The 16,735-nt window shown below is 58.5% G+C and overlaps 3 protein-coding genes across 4 annotated transcripts in view; 2 read left to right on the top strand and 1 right to left on the bottom strand.

Moving 5' to 3' along the window:
* The window catches only part of ELL (elongation factor for RNA polymerase II), a 56,286-nt gene extending 51,272 nt beyond the window's left edge, over window positions 1-5,014 (top strand). Inside the window, exons 11-12 of the mRNA XM_051639442.1 lie at window positions 679-723; window positions 1,508-5,014. Coding sequence (XP_051495402.1) covers window positions 679-723; window positions 1,508-1,612 — 150 coding nt within the window. The 3' untranslated portion in view covers window positions 1,613-5,014. The remainder of the gene's footprint in view (window positions 1-678; window positions 724-1,507) is intronic.
* A 1,055-nt stretch (window positions 5,015-6,069) lies between these two features.
* ISYNA1 (inositol-3-phosphate synthase 1) lies at window positions 6,070-13,973 on the top strand. 2 transcript variants are annotated; one of them, XM_051639450.1, is made up of 11 exons: window positions 6,070-6,149; window positions 10,515-10,639; window positions 11,014-11,175; window positions 11,375-11,504; window positions 11,619-11,812; window positions 11,897-12,046; window positions 12,133-12,348; window positions 12,424-12,588; window positions 12,664-12,777; window positions 12,871-13,088; window positions 13,700-13,973. In XM_051639450.1, the coding sequence occupies exons 2-11, from the start codon at window positions 10,526-10,528 to the stop codon at window positions 13,914-13,916; spliced, it is 1,680 nt and encodes a 559-aa protein (XP_051495410.1). In that variant the 5' UTR covers window positions 6,070-6,149; window positions 10,515-10,525; the 3' UTR covers window positions 13,917-13,973. The 2 variants fall into 2 exon arrangements, with proteins under 2 accessions (XP_051495410.1, XP_051495409.1); XM_051639449.1 differs by lacking the exon at window positions 6,070-6,149 and adding an exon at window positions 9,754-9,908.
* Window positions 13,974-15,146: 1,173 nt separating this feature from the next.
* Window positions 15,147-16,735, bottom strand: part of SSBP4 (single stranded DNA binding protein 4) — a 10,142-nt gene continuing 8,553 nt past the window's right edge. Inside the window, exons 5-6 of the mRNA XM_051639981.1 lie at window positions 16,329-16,460; window positions 15,147-16,046 (exon numbers count right to left, since the gene is read on the bottom strand). Of these exons, the coding sequence (XP_051495941.1) occupies window positions 16,017-16,046; window positions 16,329-16,460 (162 nt within the window). The 3' untranslated portion in view covers window positions 15,147-16,016. The remainder of the gene's footprint in view (window positions 16,047-16,328; window positions 16,461-16,735) is intronic.

Raw genomic sequence — 16,735 nt, 5'->3', positions numbered from 1 at the left:
GAGCACACATCATGGGACTTGTTGACAAGGAAAGGCCTCAGTGAGACAATTGGCTGCTTTAGCCAAAAGCTGCTGGAAGCTATTAGTGTATCCCAGCCAGAAAACTCATCTTCACACATATGGGAGCGTATCGGGGCTGGAAGGGGAGCGAGGACGGGGTCATTGCTCCTCTGCAGTCTTTGATCTTCATCATGTAGGATCATTCAGTTTGTCAGACTTATTTTAAAAGCACTTGAAATATTCAATATCTTGAGAAAGTCTCAATGAGTCCAATAAACAAGATTTTCACAGAGCACCTATTGTGCTAAGCACTGTTTCCTCCCTCAAACATCCTGCCCCTCTCTTTGAGAAACTGGGTGATTTCTCACTGCAATTATTTTTACATCTTGGGGAAAAATCAGTCTGAGCTGAGGAGATGTCAATTATCCTGGCAGTCCAAGTGCCTGTTGCAGGTAGTTCTCATGGCTGGGGAAAGGGACCTGGATCCTTCCAGTGCTTCTGGTTTCAGCACCAGTGGTTGTAGCCATCAGATCTCATGAGGAAAGTCATGAGGGAGCAGGTTTTTGGTCAGTATTGGGAGGAAATGTGTACTTTGAGCCATCAGTCAATACTTGCTTACTGCAGTAAGTTGCAGAAATATTGAGTCTTGAAAATAATAAGCTCTCTTTTCCTTTCTAGACCATCCATGATCAAATTTTACAGGAGTATCGGAAAATTAAAAAGGTAAGTAAAAATAGTTGGCTACGAAAAAGGCTTTTGGGTGGTGCCCCTGGTGGAACTGAAAGAGATGGGTGCTTGCCAAGTGTAAAACCCAGTCCCTGAAGCTTCATAGCAGATCTTTGTTCAGCTCCAGCTTCTCCAGAAAGTGATCAGAAAGGGTCTGGGGAGAGCTGTGGCTGCTCCTTGGATCCTGGGGGGTGTTCAGCTGTGTTAGTGGCCTGCTAGCACAAAAACTCAATGGTAAATGAGTGTGTTTATCCTGCCAAGGGAAGGAGGGGTTTGTGTTTCAGATGCACAAGCTGAAGGGGAACAGGGCTGGGGGGCTGCTGGTGTGTGGGGTGGGCTTTGGGGGCAGGATCTAATGTGAATCACCTCCCAGGGCTTCTGGGGGTGTGAGCAAGCAGGATGCTTCACTTCTCTAATGTGGTGACTGGAGGGATTTATGATTGAGGTGGAGTTGGATGGGGCTTGGAGCAACCTGGGCTGGTGGGAGGTGTCCCTGCCCATGCACAGGGTTGGAACAAGATGATCTTTAAAGTCCCCTCCAACTCAAACCATTCTATGATTATATGCAAACCTTCATTCCTTGGTCACATTTACGGTCCTGTAGCCTCGTCTGGGTAGTGGGAAGTGTCCCTTCCCATTCAGGGGGTTTGGAACTAGATGACCTCTAGGGTCGCTTCCAACCCAACTCATTCCATGATTCTATGATCTGGGTTCAGTGTAGCTGTCACCACATGGTGCAAAAACTCTTTTCCATCCCTTCATTTTCCTTTTTCCTTTGCAGACTAACCCCAATTACAGCCAAGAGAAGAACCGCTGCGAATACCTCCACAACAAACTGGCTCATATCAAAAAACTGATAGCAGAGTATGACCAACAGCAGTTTTAGCTGGCACCAACCTGGACTGGGTAGGGCAAAAAAAAAAAAAAAAAGCAAACACAACAAAAGAAAGAGTCACCTGGACATTACGTTCCCTTTTCTACAACTTAGATCCCTTTCAGAGATGAGCGTTAATTCCTCGTGGTTGAAGAACTTGGGGATTTGCTGAAGCTGAGCTGGGTTGGAAGCCCTTGTGCCCAGCATGGTCCTCTTGGGTTTTAGTCTCTCTGATTGTTGGAATGTAACAAATTAAGAGAAAAGCGAAAACAAACAAAAAAAAAAGAGGAAAAAAAAGAAAAAGAGCAAAAAAAAAAAAAGAGGAAACAAATAATCTGCTTATTTTGAAGGCAGCGTTTGACACTTAAGGGAAAACTGACCTAAAGTGAACGAAGCTCCCAAAGGTTTAAGAATCAGTAGTTTTCATGGATTAAAGTTTGGCATGAAGTGTAATTACCCCCTGGCCCAGGCTGACTGGGTTTCCAAATTGTCCTTCCCAATGGTGAGGAACTGGAATGCTGCTGGGTTACCTCCTCCTCTGGCACCTGCGACTGTTGATGTGCAAACCTGTCTGCTCTCCATGGCACCCCGTAAATACACCACGTTCCCAGAGCTCTCCTTGTCTGCTCCTGCTTTTGTCAGCTCCAGTGTGTGCTCTCTCCAGGTGGTTGGGGCAGTAGGAGGGGGATCATGTTAAAAAAAAGAAAAAACAACCCTAAAAAAACCCAGAATTTCCTTTTCTTTAACCTGCTTTTTGCGTTTGGAAGCAGCCACGTTGGTCAAGAATTGCTCCATATTTTGCAGTGGCCTCTCCAGCACCATTAACCAATGCTGGGAAGATTGAGACCTGTCTTCTGACTTTTAGAATTTTATACCAAGGCAGCCAATTTTATGAATTGCTGATGAGACTAAGGTCTATTTTTGTATTTAAACAAAAAGGCAAAAAAAAAAAAGAGTATCTCTTTTCTAAACCTGTGCCTCCCTTTTCCTTTTAGGCCAAGAACCTTCCCTGGTGTTTCAGGTGTTTCAGAACCTTCCCTGTCTATAAACTGCAGTATTACTGAACCTGATGGGTGAATTACCCTGCAAAGTTATTTTATTACCTGTGCTGACCTAAAATAGAGGAGAGGGGGGTGGAGGGGGGGGGGGGTGATGCTTCCTTCTCCTCCTGTTTTTTTGTGTTACTTCCCAAAGAAGCAGCAAAATCATTCTCGGAGCGTGAGAGGAGCGAGGCAGCTTTTTCCCATGGGGGTCATTTCCACCCTTGTGCTTTATCTCGCCAGCTTTTGGTGCAGCCTCTTTCTTCTGCATTTGTTTTGTTTGGGTTTTTTTTTTTTTGGTTTTTTGGACTTGAAGGGAACTTTTTGTTGTTGTTGTCGTTGAGTATGGCCAGGGTGTGAGAAACAGGCCAGAAAGCACAAAGGTGTCCCTTTAACTCTGCTGTTTCTTTCTCTCCCCTCTCCCCTTTTGGATCCTGCCAGCTTGGGGGGGGGGGTTTGACTTCTTCCTGCTTCCATTTATCCCAAAGGATCATTTTCCTGTGGAGTCTCCTTCCCTTGGAGGTTGCACTGAAGAGTCTTTCACCCTTTCCAGGAGCAGAATGGCAGGGAAACAGTTCTTCTACAACATTTTTTTTCTTCCAACCACTCCCCCCCCCCCCTTCCAAAAAAAATAAAAGGGTCCATCTGCTGTATGAAACCAAGAAAATCATCATAATTACTAATTAATAATACTAATTCCACTCTGGCTAGATGGGCTTTGCTGCGTCGTCCAGCCAGGGCCACAGCTTTGCTTTGTCACTTGCAGTGCTCTGAGTTCCTCTCCCTGCCGCCTTCCCCGCAGACATCCAGGACTTTGTCACCCCTTTGTCACGCTGTTGTCACCCTGTTGTCACCCTGTCCCCCAGGGCTGAAGGGCTGTGGTGGAGCTGGGGCCATGGGGCACCCCAAATGCCACTGGAAATCCACATTTTTCTGCTGGGCTGGAGCCCAAACCTGGTGAGAAGCGGAGCAGAGGGAGGAGATGGGATGATGTCCCAGGAGCGTGGTGCTCCCTGGGGTGAGAATCCTGGAGAGCCTGGCTGGGGAGGCCCCACCAGCAGCCCAGGGCTTGGGGAATGCTTCAGTCCCATCTCTTCTTCTTCCAGTGAAGATGATGGGCTGGGGAGCCGTGTCTCCTGTGGGGGTGTCACTGCCTGCCTCCCGTGCTCTGCTCCTCAGGGAAAGCTGGAGAACACACCAGAGTTTCAAGGCCAGGAGCTTTGTCCGGAAAACATTGTCCTCCTGCTTGGTGGGGTCTTGTGGCTGGTCTGTGTCCAGGTTCCTGAAGTAGTGGCTGGTGGCCACGTCCAAGCTTGAGCCCCTGATTCCAACAAACCTCCCACAGCTGGAGGTTGGTGCAGCAGGGATGTGGGAGAGGGTCCTGCTGCCTGGAGGAACCAGGACACGGTGCTTTCCCAGACCTGCTGTGGGATCTGTCACTGCAAAACCCCCTCAGTGCCACCAAGTTGCTGTTCCTGGTGGCAAGGCTGAACTTCCCAGCACTGAGCCATGGGGCTTGGTGGGACTTCACCTCCAACCACGGTGCCTGAGGAGCCCGAAACTCAGATGGCAGAAAAAGCAGCAGCTACAAACCCAGGATGAGTAAATTCTTCCATGGAAACACTTCTCCTGATCCTTAATATTTTGACTGGGCTTTTTTTTGTCGTTGTTGTTGTTGCTTTGGGGGGGGGGTGGGAGGGAGGGGATAGAGATGGATCTGGATCTTTATACATCTGCTATAAGATATTTTTGCAAACAGAGTTGTATACAAAGATGTATTGTGTACATTTACATGTATATTCTGGAACTTCTAAAATTTGAATATAAAAAAAAAACCCTGAAAATATTTAATTAATGAATATCCAAACTGTGAGACCCAATTAGCATTCAACAACTTCCTGCTTCACTTTTCTTTTGGACTGTGTTAAAGAATTGTAGTCGAATCTGCCTTGTTTTGTTGTTTGGTTTTTTGTTTTCGTTTTGTTTCTGTTTTGTTTCGTTGTCGTTCGTTGGGTTTTTTTGTTTTGTTTTGTTTTTTTTCTTTTTAGAAATTCTGAAGCTTAGGCAAAATTTGTGCTTTTTGGGTTGATAGAAACCAGTTCTAGGTGATTAAGTATGATCTTAACTTATTGATACTGTGTTTTACTTTGTAATATTGTACTGTGGATAAAACTATATTGAGCCATGGAGTTTGGAGTTTACAAAAGAGCTTTTCACTTTGCCAAAATGTTACAATTTCAAGGCAGCATAGTCTTCAGCTTTCCTAATCTTTTCTTAAGAGCTAGTGTCTTTTTTTGTACACTAAAAAAAGCTGAATGCTGATTTTGCAACATATAATAAATTCACTGTATTGGAAAAAACAAGCAAACAATAAGGTTGTCTATTTCTTTTCAGTGCTTCTCACTGCATGAAAACTCCAAAAGGGAAAGGTGATAAATGGCTGGCGTGGATTTGGAGAGCAGGAAACTTAAAGGAACAGAGTCAGCTGAGGGAGTTAAATATCAGAGCAGTGGGTAAGAAACAGGAGCAGGAAAAGGTGCTGGTGTGGGCCATCAATTTTCTATCTCTTTGCCCAGGAATGTGGCTGTGGAGCAACTTCTGGGGCAGCTTTTCTGGTGTTCCAGTGGGATCAGCCTCTCCATGTGGTGGGAGGAGCTGGGTGTCTTCCCACTCCTGGAGTTTTTTTTGGGGGGAAATCTGCTTTCCAAGAGGCACTAGTGGATGGTGTGGATGTGGAGGTTGGCTCTAGAGGGGAGTCCCATGAGTGTGGAGTGTGGCAGCAGGAGGGCTTGGAGGTGGTGGCACCACGTGAGGTCCTTCTTCCCTTGGGATCAGCGATGCTGGAGCTCCCAAGGTGATGGTGGCTCATCCCAACAGGTTTGGGGCTGCTGAGAAGGGTCCAGACCTGGTTCAGGTGCCTTTCCCTCCCAGTGAGCCAGGCTGGCTTTGATGTCTGAGCTGGCAGGTGTGGGGGGGTGAGTCACATCCGTGGGGAGCTGGAGCAGGGCCTGGGGATGAGCCTGGCTGAGCTGCTGGAGCTCCCACCTCCACCCGCAGGGCTGAATCATCAGCCTGAAGCTCAAGATGCAAATAGCATCTCAGCTGTGTGGAGACTCTGTCCTTTTTTCCTGCTCTCACCATGGCTGGTTGCTCTTGTCCTGACTGCAGCATCCCTGGGGCTGCTGCTCAGCGAGGCTGGAGCAGCCACGTTAAAATAGAAGCCAAAAACCCTCCAGTAACTGCTCTGTACCATCATGGGCACTAAACAGCTTCTGTTTTCCTTCAGTGGTCGCTGTGCTGCCTGCTTGGGGTTCTCCTGCTCTCACAGAGGGTCACAGTCCCAGGTTCAATGGTCTTCAGTCCAAAAGGTCTTGTTTGATCACCTGTGGAAAGGACGAGTCCGTGTTCAAGCTGGACCTCGCCTCAGCACTGGGCTCTGCATCTGCCTCCAAAACAGGGAGAAAGAGGAACTGAGTGTCTTACCAGTGCCTTGGCTTTCTGCTTTAAAGGTGAGGGGGAATGGGGAGGGCTCTGCTCAGTCCTGTCTCACCAGCCTTGACCTTGGAGCTGGCACAACCGCAGGAGCACCCGCTGGGACGTGATGCTCCCAGGGCTGGTGAGGGTTCATGGCAGCAAGAAGTGCTGGGTGAGCTGGTGCTCTCACAAACCCCCAAATCCCCACTTTTTCACTTCCAGTTGCCACCCCTGAGTCAAGCTACACCCCCCAGGCCCCTTTTTTACCACCTTTAACTCCTCGCCCCCGAGGCATTGATCTGGCTAAAGGCTGGGGAGGCGCAGGGGATGCTCCTGCAGGAAGGCTCCCCATCCCCTCCCATCCCAGCTTTCCTGGGGAATTCCTCTCCATCGCTGGCAGCTCCAGCTCTGGCCGGGGTCATGCACTGAGCTCATTAACTGGGAGCTGCCCCAGTGGAAATTTACTGGCTGCATCCACTGTGCCAGAGCCAGCCCTGCTCCTGCCGCTGCCTCCTTATCTGCACCCAGCCAGGAGCTGGGGACCTCAGCCTGGGGACAAGGAGCAGCATCTATTTTGGGCTGTGTCCATGTGTCCCTCCTGCCTGGGAAGCCAAGCTCACCATGTGGGTCGAGGAGGAGCCCCTGGGCTCTGATAATTCAGGTCACGTCCGGGAAAAAGTGTCACTTTGCACCATAAGGGGCACAATGGGCCCTTCAATGAGGATCAGGCACGTGTGGGAGGGCAGAGATGACCCCGCAGTGCCCCCCTCAGCTCCCTGCCCTGAGACCCGACAGAAGCAGCCTGGGATTTTCCTGTGCACCTTCTGCGGGTGGCTGGGTTACAGGAGGAAGCTCATTAGAATAATTTGTCCTTGACACGGGCCGATGGTGCTGGTCCCTCGTGCTGCTGCACCCCCACCGCCGAGCACTCCCCGTCCCAGATTGTCCCTTTCCCAGCCTGGGTCTGTCCTTGGGCACGTTGGCACCGGGGGGGGTGACAGCACAGGGAGAGGGAGGAGAGGATGAGGAGCTGCGAGGGGCTGAGATAATGAAGGGGCAAAGCCTGGGGGTTGTTTTACATGAAGGGAAAGAAACCAAACGTGAGGGGAGGCAAACGTGGCTGTTTGTAACACGTACATCTGGGGCTGCTTGGCTTGGCCTTGACCTCCTGAGGGGGTGGGCTCAGGGGGCTCCTGCCCGTGTCCCCCCCCACAAGCCCTACCCAGCACATGGAGCATCTTTTCCAGCAGCACCTGCTGGTGCGGGATCAGCCCCTGAACCTGCTTTGAGTCATAGACCAGTTTGGGTTGGAAAGGACCTTAAACATCATCTAGTCCCAACCCCCTGCACGGGCAGGGACACCTCCCACCAGCCCAGGTTGCTCCAAGCCCCATCCAACTCCACCTCAATCATAAATCCCTCCAGTCACCACACTTAAGAGATGTGAAGCATCCTGCTTGCTCACACCCCCAGAAGCCCTGGGGGGTGATTCACATTAGATCCTACCCCCAAAGCCCACCCCACACACCAGCGGCCCCCCGCCCTGTTCCCCTTCAGCTTGTGCATCTGAAACACAAACCCCTCCTTCCCTTGGCAGGATAAACACACTCATTTACCATTGGGGGGGCGAGTTTTGTGTTTAGCAGAACAAACCCCCGAAGAGTTTTGTGCTGCCCTAACGGGAGCCCTGGGTGGGCTTCACAGCCTGGATGAGGCTGGGGGGGGGGCATGTGTGGTGGAGCAGGGGGGGGTGGGCATCCCGCTGCCGGTCGCTATGGTTCCGAGGCTCGGTTGGCCCGGGGCCCAAACCCCGGCAACCGGGGAGCGAAGGCGCTGGGCGGGCGGCCCGGGCTGGCGGGCGAGCGGGAACAAGGGAGCTCCGCTCATGCGGTGCCGAGCGTGGGAGGAGTGGGAAGGGAGTGGGAGGAGGAGGAGGGAGAGAGGGAGAAAGGAGAGGGGGGTGAGGGGGGGTAGAAACAATGGTGGGAGTTATGGGAGGGGGGCGAAGGGGGGGGGGAGGAAAAAAAAAAAAAAAAAAGGAAAAGCAGTGGAAAAATACCAGTTCTGGGCCCCTGGCAGCGCTGCCCGGACCCTCCCCGCCCCAGGATTATTGTACAAAGAAATGTTATTTTTGTTTCAATAATTTGCTGAGGCACTGGCATTCCAGCGCGGGGCTCGTTTTGTCCTCCAGCCCGGCACCAAGGGATCATTGTTCCTTCATGGCCGAGGGGCCGGACGCGGCCCCCCCCAGCACCGCCACGTCCCCGCGGCCGCCCCGTCTCCCCGGGCCCGTGGCAGGTGCCCCGGGCTCGGCCTTGGTGGGTCCCGTCCCGTCCCGCTCCGTGCTGGAGGACTCAGGGTGACAATGCCAAACGTCGTGTCCCCCCCCCCCCCGTGGAGCCAAGGCCGCGGGCGGGCGGGTGGGTGGCGGGGAGCAGAGCTGTCCTCGCCGTGTCTGCGGGGAGCGAGGGTGGGGAAGGGGCCCGGGGGCTCCTTTGAAGCAGGGCCTGGCCATTGAAAGGCAGCGGGACCCCCCGGGGGGGCAGCCCGGCGGGGTGCCAGCCCTGCCCTTTCTCCAAGAGCAGCCCCCCCGGGCAGCCCCTGCACTCCCGTGGCCAACTTGTAGGGTGCGGCTTCACACAGGGTCTGGCTGCCCCCCGGCATCGCCTGCGGGGGCTGCCTGGGGTGGGGGCTGCAGGGTGGGCAGGGGTGGCCCTGGCAAGGGGGGGATGCAGTGGGGAGGGTGCTGAGCCAGAGGCTGCAGGGTGCTGGTGCCCGGGGCTTTTTGGGTGCACGTGGGGGGGGCTACAGGGTACCGTGACCTTTGGGGGGTACACATGGGGGGGGCTGCAGGGTGCTGATACTGTGACCTTTGGGGTGCCCGTACCAGGGGGCTGCAGGGTGCTACGACCTTTAGGGGTGCCCGGGATGCTGGGAAGCTGATGCCGCGGGCTCTGGGGGTCCCATCCCAGGGGCTACCAGGGTTCTGGGGTGCTGGGGCAGGGGGGCAGCAGGGCGCTGGGGCAGGGTCTCCTGTGCCAGGGTCTGCAGGGTGCCGGGAGCTCTTGGGTGCCCGTGTAGGGTGCTGCCAGTTGCCACTGCTGCCACCTTTGGGGTGGGCTGCGGGGTGACAGGAGCTCTGGGGTGCCCGTGGCCGGGGGTGCTGGGGGTGTCGGTGCCGGAGGGGCCGCAGGGTTTCGGGGTGCTGGTGCCATGGTCTTTGGGGTGCCGGTCCTGGGGCAGGGCTGGCAGCACCGTGGGATGGGGCCGTGGGACGGGGCCGGGCCCCGCAGCTCAGGAAGCCGCCGGCCCGGGGCTGTCAATAGCCGGAAGGCGACGGCGGGACCCCCGGTCCCTGTCCCGGTCCCGGTCCCGCCGCCACTTCCCCTTCCCGGGTCAGTGGCCGCTCCCCCCGGCTGCGCCTCCCGCTCCCGCTGCCCCCCCAGCCCGGTAAGAGCCGCCGGGGGGGGCCGGGGTTGCCCCGCACCTGCCGCGGGGCCGGGCCGGGGGGTCCCGGGGGAATCCGGGGGGAGCCCCGGGGGATCCCGGGGGGGCCGGTGCCAAGGGCGGCGGGGCACGTGCGGGGGGGCGCGGGGGCCGGTTGGAGGCGGGACCGGGGGGGCGGGGGCGGGTCCTGGGAGCCGATTAAGCGGCGGGAGCCGGAGCGGCCGCAGCCGCGATCGCATCATCCCCCGCGGGACGGCACCGGCACCGGCACCGGCACCGGCACCGGCACCGGCACCGGCACCGGCTCTGCCGCCTCCAGCGCGCCCGGCTCGGCCCGGCCCGGCCCGGTGAGTGTCTGCGGGGAGGGCGGGGGCGGCCCGGGAGCAGTTGGTGCTTCGGTCCCGGGGAGCGGGGGCCCGGGCCAGTGTCCCCCCGTCCGCGTGTCCCCCCGTGCCCCCGGGCGCGCCGGGGCGGCAGGGTCAGCCCTTGTCCTCGTGTCCCCCGGCACTCCCGACACCCCAGGGTGCAGGGACAGCCCTGTCCCCGTGTCCCCTGCACCCTTTGCCACCCCAGGGTGCAGGGACAGCCCTGTCCCCGTGTCCCCTGGGAGGATCCCTATCCCCCTTACGCCCTCCTGTGCCCCCCCCCCCCGCCACCTCCGGGGACAGAAGGGACAACCAGCAGCAGGACGGGGACCTTGCACATGGGACCCTGCACCCTCTTGGCTTGTTGGGGTCTCTTGGGGCCGGGGGTGGCCGGACACGACCCCCGCCTGTCCCGGTGCCGGGGATGGGGCCGTGGTGGCATCTCCAGTGTCACCGCCGCGGGGCAGGGAGCCAGCGGTGCCGGAGCCATGTCCCGGCAGGGCGGGGAGGGAACCGGGGAGGGGACCCGGGGGGGGTGGCCCGGCGTGCCAGGCCTGCGGGGCTGACACCCATTTCCTCCTATTCCAGCTCCGGGAACAATGGCCGAGACATTCCTTGTGGAGAGCCCCGATGTCACGTACAGCAAAGACTTCATCGAGGCCAAGTACACGTACAGCACCGTGCACGTCTGCAGGGACAACGGTGTCACCAAGGTACGGGCGGGGGGGGGGCTGGCGGGGGAGGGCTCCAGTGTCACCATCTCATCGTTTGGGTTGGAAAAGACCTTTGAAGATCATCCAGCCCAACCATTAACCCAGCACTGCCAAGGCCACCACTGACCCGTGGCCTTCAGTGCCACATCTACAGGGCTTGGAAATCCGTGTCCCCCTGTCTCTCTGCTTGTCTCCACGGGTCCCCCTGTGTCTCTCCTTGTCTCCACGGGCCCCCCTGTCTCTCTCCTGGTCCCCACGGGTCCCCCTGTGTCTCTCTGCTTGTCCCCACGGGTCCCCCTGTCTCTCTCCTGGTCCCCACGGGTCCCCCTGTCTCTCTCCTGGTCCCCACGGGTCCCCCTGTCTCTGTCCCTCAGGTGCGTCCGTGCTCGACCCGCTTCACCTTCCGGACAGGGCGGCAGGTCCCCCGCCTGGGGGTGATGCTGGTGGGCTGGGGGGGCAACAACGGGACAACGGTGACAGCAGCTGTGCTGGCCAACAAGCTGGGGCTGTCCTGGATGACCAAGACAGGGCGCAAGGTGGGTGACTGTGACCATCACCATGGCATGGATGAGGATGGCAACACAGCTCAGCTGCTCCCATCTCCACCTGGCTCCTGCACCTCCATCTCCCTGGCCTTGTGGAGATGGTCTGTAGCCCCGGCCCCCCGGTGTGGGGGTGCTGGGGACTCCCCCCCCACCCCATGCTGGTGATTCATCCTTGTGTTCTCCACCCCAGAAAGCCAACTACTATGGCTCCCTGCTCCAAGCCTCCACCGTCTGCCTGGGCACCAGCCCCACTGGTGATGTCTACGTGCCTTTCCGGGACCTGCTGCCCATGGTGCACCCCAATGACATCATCTTTGATGGTAGGTGGGACACGGGGGGACCCTTCAATGGGACAGTTGGACTTGGTGGTCTTAGAGGTCTTTTCCAACCGTGACAAGTGATGCTGAGCAGTTGGGTCACCTCTTGTCCCCCAGGCTGGGACATCTCCTCACTGAACCTGGCGGAGGCCATGAGGCGGGCAGAGGTGCTGGACTGGCCACTGCAGGAGCAGCTCTGGCCCCACATGGAGAAGATGAGGCCTCGACCCTCCATCTACATCCCCGAGTTCATCGCTGCCAACCAGGAGGAGCGGGCGGACAACGTCCTCCACGGGTCCATGGCTGAGCAGGTCCTGGTGGGGGAGGGTGGAGGGACAGAGGTGACAAGGGGGGATGCCACGTGCTGATATGCCCCCCCTGGGTAACATCCCCAGGTGGAGCAGATCCGCAGGGACATCCGGGACTTCAAGGAGACCAGTGGGGTTGACAAAGTCATTGTCCTCTGGACGGCCAACACGGAGCGTTTCTGTGACGTGGTGCCGGGGCTCAACGACACGGCGGCCAACCTGCTGGGGGCCATCGAGGTCAGGGGACAGGGGAGGGCACGGGCGGGTGGTGGGGTGGTGACAACACCACCCTGCTAGAGCTGAGCCACCCGGTGTCCCCACAGAGAGGCCTGGAGGTGTCCCCCTCCACGCTCTTTGCCGTGGCCAGCATCCTGGAGGGCTGTGCCTACATCAACGGGTCCCCCCAGAACACCTTCGTGCCGGGGGCGGTGGAGTTGGCCGCTCAGCGCCGCGTCTTCATCTGCGGGGACGACTTCAAGTCGGGTCAGACCAAGCTCAAATCGGTGCTGGTGGACTTCTTGGTGGGCGCTGGACTCAAGGTAGGTGGGGATGGGGTGGCCTGGGGTGGTGACCTGCCTGTGATGGGTGGTGACCTGCCTGCACCCCCTGCCCAGACCACGTCCATCGTGAGCTACAACCACCTGGGGAACAACGACGGGAAGAACCTCTCGGCCCCGCAGCAGTTTCGCTCCAAGGAGATCTCCAAGAGCAACGTGGTGGATGACACGGTGCAGGCCAACCCTGTCCTCTACGGCCCCCAGGACAAGCCCGACCACTGCGTGAGTTGGGGGCTGGGGTGGGGGGGTGGGCACGGACACGCTGAGAATGGGGGTGACAGGGACATTGCCTGGCAGGTGGTGATCAAGTACGTGCCCTACGTGGGGGACAGCAAGCGGGCGCTGGACGAATACACCTCGGAGATCATGATGGGTGGCACCAACACCATCGTCATCCACAACACGTGTGAGGTGGGTGGGGTGGCTGGGGTGTCCCCCCAACCCTGGGTTGGGGGGCGGGTGGCATGTCCCCGGGGAGGTGGCTCACCCCCTGGGTGCCTGCAGGACTCGCTGCTGGCCAGCCCCATCATCCTGGACCTGGCCATCCTCACCGAGCTGTGCCAACGCGTCACCTTCTGCACCGAGAGCGACCCCGAGTTCCAGGGCTTCCACAGTGTCCTCTCCATCGTCGCCTTCCTCTGCAAGGCCCCCCTGGTTCCTGAGGGCACCCCCGTGGTCAACGCGCTCTTCCGCCAGCGCAGCTGCATCGAGAACATCCTGAGGTACCTCTGGGGGGGTCCCCCCCTGTCACCACCCACCCTCACCTGGGTGGCACCCAAACTCACAGGGGGTGCTTGACACCCAAGGTGCTGACACCCGTGGGGCCCAGTGCCCAGGGTGGGGTGTCCCAGCACCCATGGGTCCTGGTGGTCAAGGATTTCAGGTGCCCAACGCTGGTGGGTGCTGGAGCTTGATGCTGGTGCCACCAGTTGGTCCCAGTGCCACCAGTGGGTCCCGGTGCCACCAGTGGGTCCCGGTGCCCATCACCCTCAGCCCAGTCCTGGTGTGTGATGCCCAACAGGGATGGTCCCAGTGCCCAACAGGGATGGTCCCAGTGCCCAGGGGGGCTGGTGGGTCCTGGTGATGTCCAGCACCAGCAGGTCCCATGGGGGTGGTCCCTGCTTCCCAGTCCCTGGGGAGGTCCTACACCAGTACCTGATGCTCGGGGTCCCCAGTGCCATTGGGTCCCAGAACCTCATGCAGGGGGGGGGGGCTCCCAGTAGGTCCCAGTAACTAATACATGGGATTCCCAGTGGGTCCCAGTGCCCCATGCAGGGGTCCCAGGGTGCCCACCCCTCACTCCCCCCCCCCCTCATTTCTCTCCCCCCCCCAGGGCCTGCCTGGGGCTGCCCCCCCAGCACCACATGCTGCTGGAGCACAAGATGCAGCGACCGCCCCCCAGCCCCAAGCGCTCCTGTCCCGGGGGGGCCACTTGCCCCCTGGCCCCCAAGAAGACCCCAGGGGGTACCCAGCTCAACGGGCACCCCTGCCCTGGCACCCCCCGCCCGGGACCCCCCCGCACCCCCCTCCATGTCGATGGGGCCGACTAATGGGGGGGGGGGGGGGGGGAAGGGCACCTTTTGTATTTCATATCGAGCTTTTTAAAAGAGGGGGGGGGTGGATTTAGGTGGGGGAGGGGGGGGGTGTGAAGGTGGGGGGGGTTGTGTGTGTGTGTCCACAACCTGCCCCCCCCCCCCCCCCCCCCCTCCCACAAGGGCTCAGGGGGCCCCAACTCCAAACTGTGAAGCTTTGTACCCACCAATAAACCTGGAGCACGTTGTGACCCCCCCCCTTGCCCCCCCCAAATCCTGGTGCCTGTGCCCCCCCGCCGAAAAAACACCTCCTTTAACCCCCCCCCTTCCCCCCTCTCCACTCCTTAACCCCCCCCAGACTCCTTTAAACCCCCTGAACCCCCCCCTGAACCTCCCCCTTTGCCCCCCCCCCCACCACTTAACCCCCCCCCCACTTAACCCCCCCCGTGCAAAACGAGACCCAAACGTCGACACTTTCTTAAAAAAAATCAAAATCAAATGACATTTATTGGGGGGGGGGGGGACATTTTTGTTGTGACTTTGGGGTCGTTCTGGGTTTGTTTAGTTTTTTTAACTTTTTTTTGTCTCTTTTTTTTTTTCTTTTTTTCGTCTTTTTTCTTTTTTTTTTTTATTTTTTGGGGGGGGGGTGGGTCCCGTTTTGTTTTGATAAGCAACGGGGGGGAGGGATGAGAAATTTTGGGGGGGGGGGGGCCCTACACAATGACTACACCTATGGTGGGTGTTACCCCTATGGGGGGGGGCTGCAAACCCCCCCCCCCCCCCCCCCTTACCTCCCCCCCCCAAACGATGTGGGGCTGTACAAGGGGGGGGGGTCAGTTTTTGGAGGGTGGGGGGCACGGGGGGGGGGTTTTGGGGGGAGGGGATTTGAGGTCCTTTCTGTTATAAAAGGGGGGGGGGAATATTCAGAAAACAAACAAACAAACACGCACCAAAAAAAAAACAAAACAAAAACCAAACCCCAAAAATTTCCTTCATATTAAAGTTTTACAAGTGGTCCCGGGGGGGGGGGGGGGGGGGAAAATTTGGGGGGGGGGTGGGCCCAGTCTGGCGCTCGGGTTTGGGGGGTGGGGAGAGGGGAGGGGGTGTGTAGGGATCACAGTGCTGGCTGAGCACACAGACAGGGCTGGGGACCCCCCCTCCCCAAAACCCTGGGGATGGGGGGGGGTATTTTTTTTTGGGGGGGGGGGTGGGGGTGGTGTTGGGAGTAGGGGGGGGGCTTGGGGGGGCACTGCTCTCTGCACTGGGCTCTGCCCTATGGAGCACTTGGGGGGGGGGGGGGGGGGGGGGGCAGCACCATGACATGATTGGGTATGAATTGGGGGAAAGGGGGAGGGAGTGGGTGTGTCCCCCCCCCACCCAAAGCCCCCTCCCCAGCCTGGGGTGCCCCTTGGGGGGGCTGCCCCTCCCCCCCCCCCCCCAATCAGCTACACACACACAGCTCCCCCCCCAACCAGGGCTTTGGCAGGGATGGGGAGGGGGGGGGCTCTATGGGCTCCCCCCACCATGAAATTGGGGAGGGGGGGGGGGTCTTAATCCCACTCCTCATTAGCATTACAACTAATTGCAATTAACATCATGCTGGGGAGGGGGGGGGGCGTGCCCAGCACCACGACAACCCCCCCCCCAAAAAATATACCACCCCCACCCCCCCAAATAATAAATCCCCCTCCCCTTGCTTAGCGTGGGGGGGCTGGTACCACCCCAGGGGGGGCCCAAACACCCCCCAAAGACCCCTCCCCCCAAAATGTTCCAGGCCCCCCCCCCCCTTCCTCCACCCCCCCCAACCCCAGTGGGGGGGGATAAGCCGGTGGAGGGGGGGTCCCCATCTCTGGGGGGGGTCTCTGCCCCTGTTGTTGTTGGGGGGGGCAGGAAAGAGTCACTAAGTCTCAGGACTTATTTCTACACTTTTCTTGTTGGGTTTTTTTTGGTGTTTTTTGTCCTGTTTAGTGCTTTTCTTTTTTCCCCCCTGGGGGGGGGGTGGGTTGGCGGGGTGGGGGGGGGGGGGGGGTGTTCTTAATTATGATGAATGCTCATTAATCTGTCTCCTGTTGTTGTTTGGGGGGGGGGGGGGTGTTTCCTCAGGCGGCTCCGCTGGGTTCACACACTCATTGTCATGCTGGGCGAGTACTGAGGGAGAGGGGAGACACTGGGTGGGTTTTTGGGGGTGGGGGGGTCCCCGAAGTGTGGGGGGGGCTTCCTCCCACCCCCCCCTCCCACCCACCGCCCCTCCCCACGGCCAAACACCCCCCCCCCCTTTTATCATAGTTCATTTTTTTGAATATATATATTTTTGTTAAAGAGGCGGGGGAGTTGGTGCCCCCCCCTGAACCCCCCCTTGCCCCCACCCCACCCCAGGCCCCCCCCCAACTTGCCCCCTACCCCCCCCCCCCCACCCCGGGGGTCCCTTACACTGTCACTTTGGAAGGGGTTTAAGAAATTGCTGCTCAGCTCCGTGTCGTCCCGGGGGGTCCCGGGGGGGTTGCTCAGGGCCCCCAAGTTACTGGGGGAGTTCTGGGGTTGGGGGGAGGGAGAGAAAAAAGTTAGAGGGGGGGGCAGGGGGGGTGGGTTGAGGAGGAGGGGCGGGGTCTTGATATGGGGATGTGGGGGGTCACAGTGCGTGGGGAGGGGGTCCCAGTGAATGGGGGTGGAGGGGTCCCAGTAAATGGGAAAAGGGGGGATGGGGTGGCCTGGGGTGGTGACCCAGTAAAAGAGGGGGGGGGCAGGGCCCCCGGGGGGGGGGAAACAAATGGGGTCTCAGGGCATGGGGGTGGGGGACAGTAGATGGGGGGGGTATCAATAAATGGGGTGTCAGTGCA

This window comes from Apus apus, chromosome 24 (assembly GCF_020740795.1).
Source record: "Apus apus isolate bApuApu2 chromosome 24, bApuApu2.pri.cur, whole genome shotgun sequence".
Lineage (NCBI taxonomy): Eukaryota > Metazoa > Chordata > Aves > Apodiformes > Apodidae > Apus > Apus apus.
Note: the sequence above shows the minus strand (reverse complement) of the source record. Positions and strands in the feature narration are given on the sequence as shown.